Source organism: Prionailurus bengalensis, chromosome B3 (genome assembly GCF_016509475.1).
Source record: "Prionailurus bengalensis isolate Pbe53 chromosome B3, Fcat_Pben_1.1_paternal_pri, whole genome shotgun sequence".
Taxonomy (NCBI): Eukaryota; Metazoa; Chordata; class Mammalia; order Carnivora; family Felidae; genus Prionailurus; species Prionailurus bengalensis.
The window spans coordinates 46,225,523-46,245,651 of NC_057355.1; the positions used below are offsets into that span (position 1 = coordinate 46,225,523).

The 20,129-nt window shown below is 36.2% G+C and overlaps 1 protein-coding gene and 1 pseudogene across 2 annotated transcripts in view; both read left to right on the forward strand.

The window, feature by feature from the left end:
• The window catches only part of ADAM10 (ADAM metallopeptidase domain 10), a 133,616-nt gene that overhangs the window by 80,382 nt on the left and 33,105 nt on the right, over positions 1-20,129 (forward strand). For both annotated transcript variants that reach the window (XM_043555321.1, XM_043555322.1), the window contains exons 6-8: positions 11,373-11,522; positions 14,765-14,857; positions 18,064-18,247. In XM_043555321.1, coding sequence (XP_043411256.1) covers positions 11,373-11,522; positions 14,765-14,857; positions 18,064-18,247 — 427 coding nt within the window. The remainder of the gene's footprint in view (positions 1-11,372; positions 11,523-14,764; positions 14,858-18,063; positions 18,248-20,129) is intronic.
• Positions 16,464-16,576, forward strand: LOC122469908 (annotated as a pseudogene).

Sequence of the window (20,129 nt, forward strand, 5' to 3'; positions counted from 1 at the left end):
TTAACTCCAGGGGCGCCCAGCTGACTCAGAAGACAGTGAAAGAGCATGTGACTCTTGATCTCAGGGTCATGAGTTTGAGCCCCTTGTTGGATATAGACATTACTTAAAATAAATAAGTTAAAAAAAAAAAAAAAGAATTTTTAACTCCAGGGTGGAGTGCAAACCTAGAGACTAGGGGACTAATTAGAAGTTGTTTCAGTTGACAATAGTGGCCTGTACTAAGGTATTGGTGATATGAATAGAGAGGACAAGACTATAGATTGCTAAATATGAGAGTTTAGCAGTGGCTCGATACAATATTCATATATGAAAGTAGGTTGCATTTCTTTATATCAGCAGTAGACTACCAGAAATGTAATGAAAGAGAGGACATCATTAATAATAGTATCAAGAATACCATGTATTGAAAGAAGCAGTGTAACAAAGGATTATAAGGGTTAAATAAGGAAAATTGTAGAACTTTGGAAGAAATGTTAAAGAAGATTGATTTTAAATAAAAGGAGAGATATACCATATTTGTGGAAAATAATACCTCATATTATAAAAATACCAATTTTCCTCATATTGATTTGTAGGTTCATTGCAATTCCAATATAAATTACAACAGGGTTATTCACACCACACGATGGGTTGAGAATGTTATACAGAAAAGTAAAGGCTAAGAAGAAGTAGCGACCACCTAAAGATTATAAACTGTAAAGAGGGATTTACTCTGGAAGATTTTATGACTGATTATAATACTTGAGAGTGTGATATTAGCATAGGATGAACAAATTGACCAGAGGAATAAAATTGAATACTGAGGAAGAGACCCATACACGTGTGAAACTTTGTTAAGTAGTAGAGGTGGAATCTCAAATCAATGTGGAAACGTAGAGACCAGTGAATAATTGGAGCCAGAAAAAAAAATGTACATTTGAAAAAAATGAAGTCAGGTCTCCATCTCACATCATGTATAAAACTCCAGATATATTAAAGTACTAAATGTCTAAATGAAAACTTTGAAACTTAGTGGAAAAAGTAAATAGAGATTTTAACTTCCAGCTGTGATGGAATAACTGATTTCCAACTAGACTACTTGCAAAATATATGAAAGAATTGTCTCTCTAAATCTCTCTGTGATTTCCCTGATGGGTTTGTTTGTTTGTTTGTTTTTTGTTTTTTGTTTTTTTTGGATGGTGGCAAAATTTTAGGTATGGCACAGAGGAAGGGGATCTCAAGAAGAGTAAGAAGTACATAGCAGTCTTGCTGAGTTGAAGAGACAAGTCAAAGTTTAGGGAGGGTGAGGTATCTGGACTTAGGGCAGAGTACCTGAGAGGAGAGGATTACACTGAGAAAAAGCTCCAGATATCTGGATAGAGATTGCCTTGAGTTTTAGCTGAATACTCATCTGTTGGATGCATAGGGTGAGATTCTATTAGACAACTACTAGAGAAAGACAAAGTACTGGAGAAACAATAAATTGAACAACTGTAAGGAATTACTCTTGGTCGAGATCCCAACATGCTAGGAGTAGGTTGACCTTACCCTAGAGTAAAGACTACTCCAAGCCTTCCTTTATAAAGCTGAAAAATGAAGCTTGAGAAAGATCAAAGTGATTTCAAGTAAATTAGCTCCCTGTCAAAATAAAACTCAATAATATTTATTAAAGGAAGACGCAGAATGCAGATACTCAGCAATATAAATATCTAGTAATGTTACATTTGAATGTCTAACATTCAAAAAACATTACTGGATGATAAAAAGATAAAAATGTGATCAGAAACAGAACCAAAAATTACAGGCATTAGTACACAAGGACTTTAAAACAACTATCATTAATATGTTCAAAGAGTTACAGAAAAACATGAAAACAAACAGGAGAGAATAGAAATTATAATAAAGACCCAGATGTAACTTATAAACTATGAAAACTACATTTTATGAATTGGAAAATTTAATGGAGAGACTTAAGAGCAAATTAGTTATTGCAGAAGATAACATGAGTAAACTTGAATAAGGGACAGTAGAAGAATAGAAACAATCCAAATCTAACTGGAAAGAACGAAAATAAAGAAAACAATTGGATTCCAAGGAGGAAGGAAAGTAGAAAAAAATATTTGAAAGAGTAATGTTTCCAGAATTTTAGGATATAAAGAAAAATTTTAACCCATAACCTAGGAAGCTCAGTGAAACTTGAACAGGATAAACATAAAATCATACCAGGACATATTAAAATATCAAATTACTGGAAATGAGAACATCAGAAAAGCTGCCATAGAGGGGCACCTGGCTAGCTCCATTGGTGGAGCATTGAATCTTGGGATTGTGAGCTTGAGCCCCACGTTGAATGTAGAGATTACTTAAAAATAAAGTCCTTGGGGCGCCTGGGTGGCGCAGTCGGTTAAGCGTCCGACTTCAGCCAGGTCACGATCTCGCGGTCCGTGAGTTCGAGCCCCGCGTCGGGCTCTGGGCTGATGGCTCAGAGCCTGGAGCTTTTTTCCGATTCTGTGTCTCCCTCTCTCTCTGCCCCTCCCCCGTTCATGCTCTGTCTCTCTCTGTCCCAAAAATAAATAAAAACGTTGAAAAAAAAAATTAAAAAAAAAAAATAAAGTCCTTAAAAATAAAAAGCCATAGAAAAGAATATACGTTTACATACAGGGAAGCAAATATTGTAAGAAAAACTGCTGACTGCTTATCCCACATTGCAAACTGAAGACATATATGGAATGACATCTTTAAAATGTTGAACGAAACCTTTCCAACTAAGATCCTTTATTCTGTGAGAATAATATTTAAAAATGAGTGCGAATTAAATATCTTAAAATTTATTTTAATGTTTATTATTTTTGAGAGACAGAGACAGAGCATGAGGTGGGGAGAGGCAGAGAGAGAGGGAGACACAGAATCCAAAGTAGGCTCCAGGTTCTGAGCTCTCAGCACAGAGCCCAACATGAGGGTCAAACCCATGGACCGTGAGATCATGACCTGAACCAAAGTCAGATGCTTAACCGACTGAGCCACTCAGGTGCCCCTAAAGATCTTTTTTAGGCAAAAGCTGAGAGAATTTGCTTGTAGGAGATTTACATTGCAACAAATGTCAAGGGATGTTTTTCAGGTAGAAAAAGAATCCCAGATGGAAATGCAGATTTATACAAAGAGGTGAAGAGCCTAAAATAGTAAATACGTAAGTAAAATATAAAGGACATTTTTATCATTTAAGTACTTTCTTTAAGAAGATGATTATTTAAAATAGTAACAATGTAAAATGAATTTATAATATACGAAGAATCAAAATTTATGATAATAGCACAAAGGATAAGAAGGGGAAGAGTGGAAGTATATTGTTGTAATCTTCTTAACACTATACAGGAAGCAGCATAATTTTGTCAGGTAGAATCAGCAAATTCAGCAAACTACAGCCCTTGGGCCAGCTGCCTGTTTTGTAAGTAAAGTTCTGGAACGCAACCACAGTCATTCATAGATGCATGTTTGTGGCTGCCTTTGCACTATACTGGTAGAGTAGGGTAGTTGTAACAGAGACAATGTGGCCCAAAAGTCTTAAGTATTTACTATCAGTCCTTTTAGGAAGATGTTTGCAGAAATGTCCCCTGTCCTGGAATTAGCACTGAAAAAAATAGTGGAGATACATTTAACAGGGCAATAAAGGAAATCATATGTACAGTTGACCCTTGAACAACATGGGTTTGAACTGCACAAGTCCACTTATATGTGGATTTTTTTTCTGTAAATACTGTACAGTACATAAACTACAGCATTGTAAATGTATTTTCTCTTTCTTCTGATTTTATTTAGCTTTATTATAAGAATAGAGTGCATAATACATACAATACGCAAAATACATTTTAACTTACTAGTAATCGGTAAGGCTTCCAGTCAACAACAGGCTATGGTATTTAAGTTTGGGGGGAGTCAAAAGTTATATGTGGATTTTCAACTGTGTGAGTGGTCAGCATCCCTAATCCCTGGGTTGTTCAGGGGTTAACTGTAATTTAAAATATTCAGTTAATCCAAAAGAAGGTAGGAAAAAAAAAAAAGAACAAAGAACATATGGGACAAATAGAAAATAAATACCAAGATGGTAATTTTAAATCTAACCATATTAATGATTACATTAAATGTCAATGGACTACACATATTGATTTAAAAAGCTGAATGTAAGAGTGATTAAAGAAGTAAGACCAAATCTGTCTAAAAGAAACGCAGTTTAAATGTAAAGACACAGAGGTGTGCCTGGTGGCTCGGTCAGTTAAGTGTCTAACTTCGGCTCAGGTCATGATCTCACGGTTTGTGGGTTCAAGCCCCACATTGGGGTCTGTGCTGACAGCTCAGAGCCTGGAGCCTGCTTTGCGTTCTGTGTTTCCCTCTCTCTCTATCCCTCCCCTGCTCACACTCTGCCTCTGTCTCTCAAAGATGAATAAATGTTAAAAAAATTTTTTTAATGTAAAAGACACAGTGTAAAAGGATAACAAAACATGTATCATACAAGCACTCATCATAAGAATGTTAGAGTAACCATATTAATATCAAAGAATGTATATTAGTTTACAGAATATTACTGTAGACAAGGGGGGGGGACATTTTACTTCAAGAGAAATAATCCCTAAAAGTTAGTTAATAGTGCAGTTATTAATAGAGCTATGAAATATATTAAGGAAAAACTGACAAAACTGAAAGGAAAAATGGAAAAATCTACAAATTATAGTCAGAGGTACACTCATTTCTGAGTAAACAAGTAAGTTGACTGATAAGTTGATAGAGCAAGTAGACAGAAAATCATTTAGTATATAGGGCACTTGAACACCACTCTGAACCAACCCAACCTAATTGACACTTAAAGAACTTTCCACTCAACAGTAGCAGATACATATTCTTTACAAGTGTACATGACATTTGCTAACATATGCCAGGCTGCAAAATAAGTCCCAATAAGTTTAGAAGGATTGAAGTTACATAGAATAAGTTCTTAAGTCTCAAGGAAATTAAATTAGAAATCAGTAATAAAAAATTTGGAAAATCCTAAAATTTTTAGAAATTAAGTCATATGTAAATAAGACAATTGGAAAATAATGCAATTGGAAAACATTTTGAAGTGAATGATAACAAAAATACAAGACAATAAAATTTGTTAGATTCAGCTTAAGTTGTATAACCACTGAAAGAAAATTTAAATGCAAGAAATGTTAAAGGATGTTCTTTGGGTAGAAAAAGGTACCAGATGGAAATTTAGGTCTATACAAAGAAGTAAAGAATGCACATTAAACATCTGCTAACAACAAAGAATGTAAAGTCTTAAGTGATCATATTGGAAAAGAAGAAAGATCTAGAAATCACTCATACAAGCATCCACCTTAAAAAGCTAGAGAAGAGGTGTAGCTTGGGTGGCTTAGTTGGTTGAGTGTCCGACTCTTGATTTGGCTCAAGTCATGCATGATCTCATGGTCATGGGATTGAGCCTCTTGTTGGGCTTCTGAGCATGGAGCCTGCTTAAGATTCATATTCTCTCCCTCTCTCCCCCTCTCTCTCCCTGTCTCTCCATCTCTCCCTTCCCCCTCTCTCCCTCCCTCTTTCTCTCTCCCCCCCCACTCCCTCCCTTTCACTCTTTCCCTCCCTTGGCCCCTCTCCCCCACTTGCACACTCTCTCTTAAAAAAAAAAAAAAAGCTAGATTAGGAAGTACAAATTGAACTCAAGTATGAAGAATAAAACAATAGGTAAGAGATATATCAATGATATAAAAATGAGAAAAATCAATAGAAAAGGTTAATATAATTGATAAACTTTTAGCTAGTCTGATCAAGAAATAAAGAGAAAACACAAATTAATAGTGTCAGGAATGAAAGAGGGGATATTACCATACACATTAGTAGTTTAAGTTTTCAGTACATTGAGCCAATAAATTCAACAGCCAACTTAATAGGCAAATTCCTTTACACATACAAATTAAGAAAAACAAGCAAAAATAGAATAGTAGGTGTGTATACCATGAGATTAGATTGATACTTAATAATTTTCCGTTAAGGAATGTTCAAGCCCAGATATAGTTTCACTCTTTTTTAAAAAAATTTATTTAATGTTTATTTTTGAAGGACAGAGAGAGAGAAATAGGCAGAGAGAGAGGGAGGCACAGAATCCAAATCAGGCTCCAGGCTCAGCTGTGAGCACAGAGCCCGATGTGGGGCTCAAACTAACAAGCCATGAGATCATGACCTGGGCCAAAGTTGGACGTTTAACCGACTGAGCCACCCAGGCGCCCCGTAGTTTCACTCTTGAAGTCTAAACATTTAAAAAATAATATCAATCTTACCCAAAGCCCTTAAGAAAATAAAGGAGAAAGGAAAACTTAGCACATTCTGTCAGGCCAGCATTATCCTGATACCCACACTATACAAAGACATTGTAAGAAAACTAAACTACAAACCAACATCCCTTATAAATATGTATGCAAAATTTCTTAAAATATTAACAAGTTAAACTCAGCAATATTTAAAAGAAGATAACACATCACGGTCATAGCACAATTAGGCAAGAAAAAGAAATGAAAGGCATGTAGATTATAAAGAAAATAAACTGCATTTATTTGTAGGTGAATTGAGAGTATGCTTAGAAAGTCCTAATGAATCTAGGAAAAGTTACAAAATTAGTAAGTGAATTTTCCAAGGATACAGGATAGATAAAAAGTCAATATGCAAAAATCAGTTGTATTCTGTATACTACCAGTGAAAATTTAGAAAATGAAATTCAAAAAAACCCTCTAGGGGTGCCTGGGTGGTTCAGTTGGTTACACATCTGACTCTTGATTTTGGCTCAGGTCATAATCTTGTGGTTCATGAGTTCAAGTCCTGCATTGGGCTCTAAGTTGACAGTGTGGAGCCTGCTGGGGATTCCCTCTTTCTCTCTCTCTCTGCCCCTCCCCCATGCTCTCTCACTGTCTTTCTGTCTCTCTCAAAATAAAATTTAAAAAAACCTCTAAAAGTATCATTAAGAATATGAAATACTTAGAATAAATTTAATAAGATATGCACAAGGCATATATATGAAAACTGTAAGACATTGCCAAGAAGAATAAAATATCTTAATAAATAGAGGAATATATTGTGTTTATTGTTTGGAAGACTCAATATATCAATTCTCCCCAGGCTCTTCTGTAGAGTCATTGCAACACCTATCAAAATCTTAGTGGGGATTTATCTAGTAATTGATAAACTGATTCTGAAAGTTAGGCTGAAATGTAAAGGATCTAGAATAGCCAGAAGAACTTTCAAAAAAGCACATACTAGAGGATTTACACTGCCTGATATTAAGACTTACTATAAAGCTATAGTAATCGAGATAGTGTCCTCTTGACCTAAGGTTAGATGTATAAATCAATGGAACAGAATAGAGAGTCCATAAGGTCAGTTGATTTCCTCAAAAGTCCCACGGTAATTTAAAGGTGAAAAGAGCAGTCTGACAAATGGTACTGGTATAATTAATTGGATATCCGTATGGAAAAAAAAATCAAACCTCAACCTATACACTTAACACCTCATACAAAATTTAACTGAAAATAGATAATGAGTCTATATACTTAAGGCTAGAATATAAACTTCTAGAAAAAAACATAGAAGTTTTTGTGACTTTGCCATAGGCAACAATTTTTTAGGACACAAAAATACCCATTCTAGGGGCACCTTGGTGGCTCAGTTGGTTGAGCGTCTGACTCTTGACTTTGATGCATTGAGCCTGCTTGGGCTCTTCCTCTCTCTTTACCTCTCCCCCTGCTCATGTGCTCTCTCTCTGTGTCTCAAAATAAATATAAAAAAAAAAAAATACCCAGTCTCCAAAATTTATCAATTTGACTTTGTCAAAATTAAAATCTTCTCAAAAGACACACAGTTAAGAAAATATAAAAAGCCACAGACTGTGAAAAAATGTCAACAGTACATCTATCTGGCAGAAGGCTTCTCCAGAATATACAAAGAAGTATTATAACTCACTTAAAATAATGCATCAAATTCCAATTAAAAAATGGGCAAATTGTTTGAAACGATATTTAAAAATATTTTGGATTTTGGGATAGAGAAACTCTTAAAATATGATGTGAAATCTTTTGACTATAAAAAATTTGATATATTTCACCATATGAAAATTAAGGGTAAAAGACACCTCAAAATGAAGACAATTACAAGCTTTGAGACAATATTCAGAATACATAAAATTACCACAAAATTGTTTTCAAGATACAGAGTAATCCTTTTCCTGTTCAGAACTGCTAATAAAAACCAATCTGGTCTCAAGATAAAATTTTTTTTAAATAAATATTTTAAAAGTACATATGTACATGTTTATATGTGTGTCTGCATGTGTGTGTTTGTGTATTGGCTTGGAGGCATTGGGGAGAGAACAAGGCTGTGAAGAATTATGGGGCTAGATCTTAGGAAAATATGAGGATGACTGAGTTAGCATGGCATTTGGATCTACCTTTTCTCCAGCTCTATCTTCCAGTTCCTGATAAAGTAGCTGAGAGACTGAGAAGCTGAGTAGAACTCTCCAGATTCTTGAGCCTTAGGGTAAAAATAGTACATGAGGCCTTCTCTGTAGTGCTTTAGGTTTGGATCTTGAAGGGCTACTCCCTGGAAGTAAGGGTGGGTCAAAAAAATGTTCTACCTCTTCCTGTCAAAGGGATTACAGCTTTACATCACAGCTGCTTAATCTGTGATTAAAGTAAGGTGATCCAGGATTACTAGTGCATCAAGCCTAACGGTGAAGGCCAGAAGCAAAAATAAATTTTCTCTTGAGAAAAGTATCATTGCCTGAATCCTAAAATTCTATCTGTGGTTTTTCATGTACGTTGTCTGGCACTCAGCTGAAAATAATAAGCATATGAACAAATGAGACAACATGATGTAAGAACAAGAGGAGAAAAGTTGTATACCAAACATCAGTGATGCAAGAGTAAATGGCATAAAGTGTACACCCTCAAAGAGTTTACATTGTACTGGGGTATCAGACATGTAAACAGCCTAAAGGTTTCGAGGTAATGAAATGATCAGACACAGATACAGACTTTAATATGTTCAAGTACATAAAGATGGAATTTAAAATTGCAGCAGAAAACTGAAAATGAACAAAAGAGTCTGATGGAAATTCTAGAATTAAAAAACATAACAACAGAAATTAAGAATTTGATGGATTTAGATCTGGGTGGTATATCATAAGAAAACAGAATGAACCACTCAGAAGCAAAAGGATAGAAAATACAGAAAAGAGATAGGAGACTCATCAAGAAGGTCTAGCATATGTATAATTGATTTCTCAGGAGGGGGAAAAATGACAGTGAAATAAGGACAGATATGGCAGAGACTTTTCCAAATATGACAGAGGATATCAACACTTTTGGTAAGCCCTGTAGTTAGAGCAGGATAAATACTTTATAGTGAAAATAACACCCTAGGATGTTATTAGAAAAGTCTAAAAACTGAAAGATAATATACTCTTAAAGGCAACCAGTAAAAAAAGTCCAGTTACCTTTACAGAAGCAACAGTAAAAATGACAGCTCATTTTTCATTGGAGACCATTGAAACCAGAAGACAGTAGGGTGTGGTGAAGCTGAGTAACTGCCACCCTCGAATGCTGTACTCAGTGAAAATAGATAAAGGCAAAATGAAGGCGGTAACTGAGAGAACAGAGAAACATGGAGTTGTCAAGGGAGAAGCAAAGTATGAAATGTGAGAGTAAATTTGGAATTGTGGCTTAAAATCTAATTTAATTTGTTTAATACAATTTATTTAATGTTTTTGTTTATTTTTGAGAGAGAGAGCGCGTGCGCGCGCACATGTGCAAGCAGGGGAGGGGCAGAGAGAGAGGGAGACACAGAATCCGAAGCAGGCTCCAGGCTCTGAGCTGTCAGAACAAAGCCTGACGTGGGGCTTGAACCCATGAGTGGTGAGATCATGACCTGAGTTGAAGTTGAATGCTTAACCGACTGAGCCACCCAGGTGCCCCAAATCTAATTTTTTTTTTTTAATTTTTTTTCAACGTTTTTTATTTATTTTTGGGACAGAGAGAGACAGAGCATGAACGGGGGAGGGGCAGAGAGAGAGGGAGACACAGAATCGGAAACAGGCTCCAGGCTCCGAGCCATCAGCCCAGAGCCTGATGCGGGGCTCGAACTCACAGACCGCTAGATCGTGACCTGGCTGAAGTCGGACGCTTAACCGACTGCGCCACCCAGGCGCCCCCCCCATATCTAATTTAATTTGAATTCTCCATAACTATGTCATCAAAACTCAGTTAAAATGGAGTCTTCAGATGTCAGCAAATGTTTAAGTGCTTGGATTCAATAGCAGTGTTAATTCTTACTTACTGAGTCTCTGCTGTTTGCCTGCCAAGTCTGTGTTAGGTGATAGCAATATAGTGAGAAGCAAACAGGGATTGTTCTTTCTGGAGCTCCTGTTCTAGTGGTTGAAGTAATGGTGGTAGGCTGGAAACAGAAATTAAACCAATCACCACACAATATATCATAAGGTTGCACTATGGAAGGGACATGGGTGCATTCTGTGAGGTGGTGTAATCGATGGGTCTGAAGGAAAAAGCTTGGTTAGGAGAAGGCAGCTGTATGTGCATGTGCAAAGACTGGCAGGAGACAGACGATGTTGGAGGATTGGAAAGAAGTCTGTTTAGCTGTAGCACAGAGAGCTAGGGTTGGGTTATGTGGTAGAGTCTCTCTTTGAAATAATATAGAATGAGAAGAAACCGGGCATGCAAGCAGAGACTGCAGTGTTGATTTGGTGGCACATGTAAAGCATTTAGAGCTTTATCCTTAGAGCATTAGGAAGCCATTGAAATATATTATGCAGGTGGGTAATTTTGCAAGTTGGCATTTTGGAAAGAGTGTGGTTTGGAGAATAGAGGGAAGGCCGGTAGTGGATATGGATAGAGATATTGCAGTACCCTAGGTAATAAATGATGGTAGCTGGGGCTAATGTGAAGGCACCAGAGATAATGGGCAGATTCTCTAGGTATTTAGGAGATCAATTTGATGGGGCTAGGTAATAGATTGGGTATTAGAGGGAGAGAGAAGAAAATATCAAAGTAGTGTAAGCTACTATAAGACTTGCTTTATATTTAAAGGATTATATATTAAAAAATATGTTTTGAAAATGTTTAAAAGTGGAAGAATTGCTTGAATAAATTATAAATCATCTATATAGTGGAATGTTATGAGACTGAAAGTGAGATTTATAAGAATTTTTATGGTGTGGGGGAATACCTATGGTGTTACATAATAAAGCAGACTATGAAATTGTACATAATGTGTATTCTTAGCTGTATGAAGTATAATAGTGAAGCATACTAATTATCAGAAATGACTCTCTTTTTGACATATAGACACCTCAAGGAGAACATGCTGTTAATGGTCCAGAACACTTGAGGAAAAAACGTACAACTTCAGCTGAGAGAAATACTTGTCAGCTTTATATTCAAACTGATCATCTGTTCTTTAAATATTATGGAACACGAGAAGCTGTGATTGCCCAGGTATTTATAATTTTGCTACTATTTTAGGAGTTCTCACACTGTTAAATTATACCTATATTTTCCTCTAAAATTAAAGTTATGGCATATCTCTTTTTTGAAAAAAAAGTACATATTTTTAATAATTATAGAACATGTAGGATAAGTACACAGATGACTGAAAGACCAGTTAGGATGTTTTAGAGTCATGAAAAGCTGAAGTGTAAGAAAATGATTTCATGAAGATGATAGCACTGGAGCTTAGCTTTGAAAAGAGGATTGAATTTTCTTTTCTTTTCTTTTTTTTAAATTTTTATTGATTTTTTGTAAATTTACATCCAAGTTAGTTAGCATATAGTGCAGTAATGATTTCAGGAATAGAATCCAGTGATTCATCCCCTACATATAACACCCAGTGCTTATTCCAACAAGTGTCTTCCTTAATGCCCCTTGCCCATTTATTCCTCTCTTCCCCACTCCCCTGCCAGCAACCCTCAGTTTGTTCTCTATATTTAAGAGTAAGAGGGTTGAATTTTCAATTGTGGTCCTAAAGAATGGAAGAATGGAGGAATCCTTCCAACAAGAAGTATTTAATTTCTATTCTGTATTCCCATTGTACTTAGTACTTTTTTTTTTTTGTACTTGGTGCTTTCAAAGTTGCATTGTTTGCATTTGTGTCTTTTCAACACTTACTATAAAGTAAAAAGTTTTTGGAGATAACCATGCAAGATACCCTTCGTGTTGAAGAGTACCAGTGAGAGTTTGAGGATGCATTTTGACTCCAAATTTGATTTGAGACTAAGAGGATTCAGGTGCCAATAGTATAAATGATGGACTCATTTTGGTGTTGTTGACTAGCTTAATTTTAGATGTGTTTAAAAGCCAAGTGGTCATTCCTTAGGATATTGAAGTAGACCTGGAGTTTGGGAGAGGTTAGCCTAACCTTAAGCTTTCTGCATAGAATTTATGGGTACAAAAGATACAGTTCAAATAAGGGGAGAGAATGAAATTAAAAGGGAGGAAACTGAGGGATAATATCTGTATATAGTGAGTAGGATGAGGAAGAGAAGCTATGGGGGAAAACATAATAAACATGTTGGAGATGAACTGGGGTTAGCCAAGGAAGAAACAAGTTTCAAAACAAAATGTCATATTATAGAGATATCAAAGAGAATGAAGAATGACTACAATATGTTAATTTACTAGATAGGGGGAGTCCTTTCACAATGTATACATGTATCAAATCATCAAGATGTGTACTTTAAACATCTTACAATTTTATTTGCAATTATGCCACAATAATACTGAAGACAAAAAAGACTATAAAAGGTAGTTGATTTTTAGTTACTAGAATGTTATTGATGAGTTTTAATCTGCTCTTGGTAGAGTCGTGAGGGTGAAAACATTGCAAGCATAATGGATGGGTTGGCCGAGGCAGCAAGAATTTTTTTTTTAATTTTTCAAAGTTTATTTATTTTGAGAGAGAGAGCGTGTGAATACAAGTTGGGGACGGGCAGAGAGAGAGAGAGACAGAGGATCTGAAGCAGGCTCTGTACGGTCAGTGAGCAGAGCCCAATGTGGGGCCTGAGCCCACGAAACTGTGAGCTCATGACCTGAGCTGAAATCAAGAGTCGGACACTTAACCAACTGAGCCACCCAGGCGCCCCAGTGAAGCAGCAAGGGTTTTAAGAAATGTGAAAAATAGGAAAAGATATGGTGATTTAGAAATACTATGAAGTATTTGGGGGTGAAAGGAAGACAGGGAATACTCAGGAGCAAGTTGGTAGGAAGAGGAAAATGATCCAGTAGAAAAGCAATGTAAGATACAAGAGAAAGAAAAATCGATAGGAGCCAATGTTCTTGCAGGTCCAGCCAGTAAGGATTGGATTCAGGAATAAAGAAAAGTTTCCCTTTAAGGAAGAATTACCCTTTGAGGAAGATAGAAATGGATAAAGTTAGAAAAATTTGAAGGTTAGGAGGGAGGGGAATCAGGATGAGCTCTCAGTAAAGTATGAAGTATAATCATCTGTGGAGGAATGTTTGAACGACTACTGTCAGGAATGGAGAAGAAACAGAATCTGATAAGGGATTACTAGGCCAAGCTGAGGTTAGATAGCATGAATTTATAATAGACCCTGTCAGCATTGTTAGGACTTTCTTTAACAGTATGTCAACCTGAGCTACTTCTGAAATTATTACTGTTCACTCTTCCACCTGACTGTGTCGTATTTGTATAATTTGTTTGAAAATAGTTTTAAAAGTGTATATACATGCTTTTACATAAATTGTAGCAAGAATGCTTTTTATATATAAAGTTGGGAAAGTGGTTTAGAAGCCAGAGAGTTTAGTTGGGAGTCAGGTACATAAACAGAGAAGTCTTTTGTGTTCTATCACCATGTTTAATTTCCTCCTAGAATTTAGTAAATCTTTTTTTTTTTTTTTAATGTTTTTTTAAAATTTATTTTTGAGAGAGACAGAGCATGAGTCAGGGAGGGGCAGAGAGAGAGGGAAACACAGAATTCGAAACAGGCTCCAGGCTCTGAGCTGTTAGCACAGAGCCCGACATGGGGCTCGAACCCATGACTGGTGAGATCATGACCTGAGCTAAAGTTGGACGTTTAACCAGCGGAGCCACCCAGATGCCCCTAGAATTTAGCAAATCTGAATGTATCTTATTTATGTTTGCATTACTTCCTCTCATCCCTCCTCCTCTAGAATAAATCTTTGTAAATTTATATGGAACTTTTCTATTTGTTCACCATTAGATTCCTAGCACCTAAAACAGTTCCAGTGTATAGAAAGTGGTCAACAGAACTTAGAGAATGTGTACTAGTGCAGCAATAGAAAGACTAAAGTCAGAGAATGACTGAGTGTCCTGATTATTATCAGGGAAGTTCTTACAGAAGATATTCAAACTAAGCCTGAAGGATAAATAAAGATACTGTAGGCATAAGAAAATAGCATGTGAAAAGGCATGGAGGTCTGACATTGCAGGGTTGATTGAGGGAACAAAGTTTTATATGATTCAAGCAAGAGTGCATGTTTGTTTTTGGCTGGGGACGAGTCTGGAAAAGGCACAGAATCTCCCCTCTCAGCCCTAGTTGACTAATCTTATTTCATCTTTTCATCCAGTATATGATGTAGACATTTTAAAATTTGAGTGTGGTCGAACATGAATAATTCTTGATTTGGGAGATGGAAATTCACAGTCTTTTTTCACATTTTAATACTGCCTCTAAAATATTGTTCTTTTTTTAAATCTATAGATATCCAGTCATGTTAAAGCAATTGATACAATTTACCAGACCACAGACTTCTCTGGAATCCGCAACATCAGTTTCATGGTGAAACGAATAAGAGTAAGGAATTCCTTTATTTTTTTATTTTTTTATTTTTTTCAATGTTTGTTTATTTTTGAGAGAGAGAGAGCACGTGCGTGCACAAGTAGGGGAGGGGCAGAGAGAGAGAGAGAGAGAGAGAGGGAGACACAGAATCTGAAGCAGGCTCAAGGCTCTAAGCTGTCAGCACAGAGCCCGATGCAGGCCTCGAACCCACGGACTGTGAGATCATGACCTGAGCTGCAGATGCTCAACTGACTGAGCCACCCAGACAGCCCAAGAGTAAGGAATTTCAGTAGTTCAGAACATTAAGAAAGACCATAAGGACCATGTTTACAAAAAGAAAAATACTTGGTTTTTACTTCATCTTTATGTAGTAATAGTTTATTTTATATTACTGATCCTACTATCTTTACTCTTGGCTTTTACACACACACACACACACACACACACACACACACACACACACACACACTGGATTTATGATTTAGAACGAAATCTGTAGGGCTGTAATCTGTACTGCAAAAGAGGTAACAGTCATACTATATTCTGTCTGATTAATATAACATTTAGAAAGCCATAACTTCTCAATAACTACAGGTATAGTACTTGACCTTTTATCCCCCTGATGTAATTTTCCAGCTTCTTAAGATTTGCTTTGTGTGGTATTTTTCCGAGTGTGTCTCATTTGGTGTTCCAGGGAAGGAAAAGATAGATGGAATGGTTAAATAAAATTGGAAGTCAGAAAAACAGTACTGTACCCTCGTCTTGTAAATTCACAGTGCACGCTAACTTATCTCAGATTTTGAGAATTCCTTCATGAGAGAAACTCATAATTTTTTCTTAAAATGTTTACTTTGAAAGAGAGAAAGAGAGAGAGCAAGGGAAGGGCAGAGAGCAAGGGAGAGAGAGAATCCCAAGCACGCTCTCTGCTGTTAGTGTGGAGCTTGATGTGGGGCTTGATGCCATGAACTGTGACATGACCTGAGCTGAAATCAAGAGTTGGATGCTTAACTGACTGAGCCATCCAGCTGCCCTGAAACTCATAATTTTCAGAAATAATTTGACCATGGAACCTTTTCTGTATTAATGTCAACTGAGAGTCCAAATAAATGTAGAACACATTTTGAGAAATGCTCACCCAGAGCCACAGGGTCACTGATGATTAGTTTTAATGTTATAAATTTAAATAAGTAGATTTTAAATTACTAACAAAATTGGGTTGGTTGTTTCAGAAGTTTTCCAAATGTGAATCTTTCCATGTGTATAGCTTTTAAGAATATGAATTCATAAACTAGGTAAGAACCTGAATTAAAAAAATTATTTTACGAAAGTATTTGCCACAGGGTTTCTTTATTTTTGTGCTTCTAACTTTCTTCAAATACGGTTGACTAAATTATAATTTGTGTTCATGGATGTAATATATTTAATAGCATAGGCAAAATTGATCCTTAGTAGTATGATTAAATGTTAAATTGGAATTTCAGGTGAAATGTGGTTTGTAGATAAGTAATGTAAGAATTGTTCATAATCAATTGCTTTCATGTATATTGAGAGCAATTTAAACCGTTAAATGACCAAGAAAAATATTGTTTAGTAGGCAAAGCAATAAAATGCAAAGTAGTGAATCGCTTCTTGGCCTTTTGGCTAAGATCAAGTGTAGTCTCTGTTCTTATTAATTTAAAATGCAAAGTAGTGAAAAGTAAAGAATACCAGAACAAATTTAGTGAAGCACTTTTTTTTTGAGTAAAATGCTTTGCATTATGAAGAAATGCATGTGTATGAATGGATAGTGTGGCAGTTAGTTGTTTTCAGGTTTTTAGCTGAGATTGAAATTTTAGTTCAGATCTCATCTGCTAAAGATTCCTTGTGACCCATTAATTAATTTGAAGTTTGTATCAGTATTTAAATAAGAATTATCTCATTTCTAATATAGGTAGCTAAAATTTAGATGCAGTTTTTATTTGTAGCCAATATTACAGAAATATCAAGGAATTTCATTTGACTGGGAAAAAAGCCATTTATAGCATGTCTCTCAGATGTGTTATTTACAATGTAGTGTAATAGCTTTTGGAATTATTTACGTTAGATGACCATTACTGATTGTTTTTAGTTAATTGTTAGTAGATAAATCAGATGTTCTGAAATCTGTCCTTAGGCAGTTGCCCTGAGTAGTGTTTTTGCAATCCTGCTTCTAAGCCTCTTGGTTTTACTGAAGGGTGTGGATTCTAAAAAGACCTAACATTCTCATTTTATCAACTGTTATATCCTCCCTTTACTACCAACATTTTCAATAGGATGAAGTTTGCCTTCTAAAAAATGTTTACTTTCATGGATACCCCTTTTTATTCTGTATCAACAGTTCTGTCTGTAATGCTCTCACTTACTTGAGGAAAGCCACATTGTTCTAGGACTTCAAAGGTAGGCAGGGGTCTCTGAAAGGAGGCAGGGGCTAATAAATGAAAGCTTTTGTTTGTAGAAGTTTGGTATCAGAACTGATTATTCTTCAGATTGTGAAGGAGGAACCTGCACTAGGAGTGTAGTAGCTAAGCATCTTAAGAAATATTCTGGAGGAACTCAGCTTCATACAGTAAGAGAAGAGAATTGTCAGTAAAAAAAAAAAAAAAAAAATCTTGCCCACAGTCAGGGAAAAGCAATTGAACTTGCAGTTTATTGGGCTTGACTCCTGTGATTTTAGGCAAGGAGAACCAAGAAAACGATTTGTCTGTTGAATTGACAGTCTTGGGTTTGATATCTATGTTATGTTCTAGTAATTAGCTAAAGTTTAAGGTTTTTATATCCTTATATTTTCCACCATGTGCAGGAGATTAGCACTAAAAGAGACTTACTCAGATGATTAAATTTGAGAAGCTATACTTTTATTAGAATTTTTCTTTCAAGAAGAACTTGTTTTTCCATCCCAAAGAGAATGCTCAGTGTTCAGGAACCTGGTCAAACCTTGCCCAGAAATTTAACATGCTCAATTTTAATTCTCCTACTCTGTTTCTCCCCCCACCCCCCCACCCCCCTTCCCTCTTTCCAGCTTCTATAATCAGCTCAGGGGTGGGGGCATTGGGGGATGAGTTGTAGAAGCCTTAATTCAGGCCTGATTTCCCTTGGGTCCCAAGCATATTGTGCAGGCAAATGCAGAAGAAGGGGAGCAAAGACTTTACACAAAGGCTCTGCTAACTTTAATTGCTTATTTAAATAATTGTTTTGAATTTTAGATCAACACAACTGCTGATGAGAAGGACCCTACAAATCCGTTTCGATTCCCAAATATTGGCGTGGAGAAGTTTCTGGAATTGAATTCTGAGCAGAATCATGATGACTACTGTTTGGCCTATGTCTTCACAGACCGAGATTTTGATGATGGTGTTCTTGGTCTGGCTTGGGTTGGAGCACCTTCAGGTAGTTTATTTAACTGTTTCTTGCCTTAATGCTTGAAACAAAAAGCAGTTTTCAGGGCAACTTGAATTTTACAAAAGTATAGGAGAACCTGATGCCTGTACATTATCTTAATTTATTCAACTTGAGTTAGGCAAGCATGATGTAAGTAGAAAAATAGATGAAACAACTTTTTATTTTGTCATGCGTACTAACAAGGGGGTATCCTGACATTTGGTACATTCAGTGGCTGAAATAAATAATTTTATGAGAAAAAGAAGTACTCATTTCTGAAAACAAAAATGAAATATTAATTTTTTCATAGAAGTTAATATTATTAATTAAAGATTTTTATTTTTCTTGGAAAGAGGGCCTTAGAATTACAAGGGGAAAACTATGTTCTTGCTTCTGTTCTGGAATGAGATAGAGAGTGGAGAAACCCTGGTCAGGAGCACTAGGTAAAAAGAAAAGAAAGACTGCTCTTATTATTATTTTATTTATAGCCTTTATTTTAACAAAAGTAAAGTGTTCCGTGAAAAGAGACGTAAGCAGCAGGTGTCAGTACCCACAGCTCCACTGACCTCGGCACCTGGGCCCGTGTTCTACTGGGGTCTCTGCCTTAGCCATGAACACTGCTGTTGCTAAGAAATCTGGGATAGGATCCTCTACCCATTGCAGTGGAGGTGGAACAGTCTGTGATTTACATTATCATTAAGTTCAGAAGCCTCGTTTAGAGAAATACAGATTTATTAATTGAAAGGTTGAGTAGAAACAATCACATACTCTTTGAATATAGATTTGGTCATATAGAGTTTGATCAATAGTCTGTCAGCTTTTGAGCTGTATACAGTAATGTCTCTTTCTTCTGATGTATCATTTCTATCTTTTTATAAGAATCACCTTCTGCTTTATGTAGGATAAGGCCAGCTTTTCTATTCCTAGTTTATTTTGTATTCCTATTAGTTTATTGTTTGATTTGTAATGTGTATTTTAAATCTTAAGTGGTACTATATTTTAGCTTTTACACTTTATGCTCTTTTTTTTTTTTTTTCAACGTTTATTTATTTTGGGGACAGAGAGAGACAGAGCATGAACGGGGGAGGGGCAGAGAGAGAGGGAGACACAGAATCGGAAACAGGCTCCAGGCTCTGAGCCATCAGCCCAGAGCCCGACGCGGGGCTCGAACTCACGGACCGCGAGATCGTGACCTGGCTGAAGTCGGACGCTTAACCGACTGCGCCACCCAGGCGCCCCATGATTTTACATATTAGGATTTAAGGGCATACAAAGCTCAAAATGGTGTTCACAAGATAACCCACAAACTGTCAAATTCTTAACGTGTTGTTTAAAAGTCTAATTATAGGGCTAGGAGAATTGCATCATTAGAATGTTACTACAGGACACTAAATATATTGGCATTTTGTGCAGGTCTGGATTGTTCGGTGCAGGATGTTTAACATCTGGGGTCCCAACCTATTATGTGTGAGTACTGCTCCCAAGACATGAAAGGTGAAGAAATGTCCCAGGACATTTCCTGATAACCTTTCTGGGAGTAGTACTACTGTCTGGTTCAAAATTACTGCTCAGATTGATACTGCATGGTCAGCATGCTGCTATTAAGTTTTAGGTGTTTAGGCCTGTTCACACCAAAACTGGGTTTGTGGACTCTGTCAGGGTATTATATTACCCTTGTGGTTTTTCTAATTTGGAGGGGGGGAGATCTGTTTTAATAGCTTTTAACTCAAGTTTTAAAAATCTTACCCTTCTCATTACTATTTACAATTTGTGTTTTGCAGTGATGACTACATGTAGTAAAATTTTAAATGTATGTTACCAAGCAGTTACTGAACTAGAGCTATATAGTTTCACTGTAGATATGTATGATATCACTAATTGAGTTTCTGGC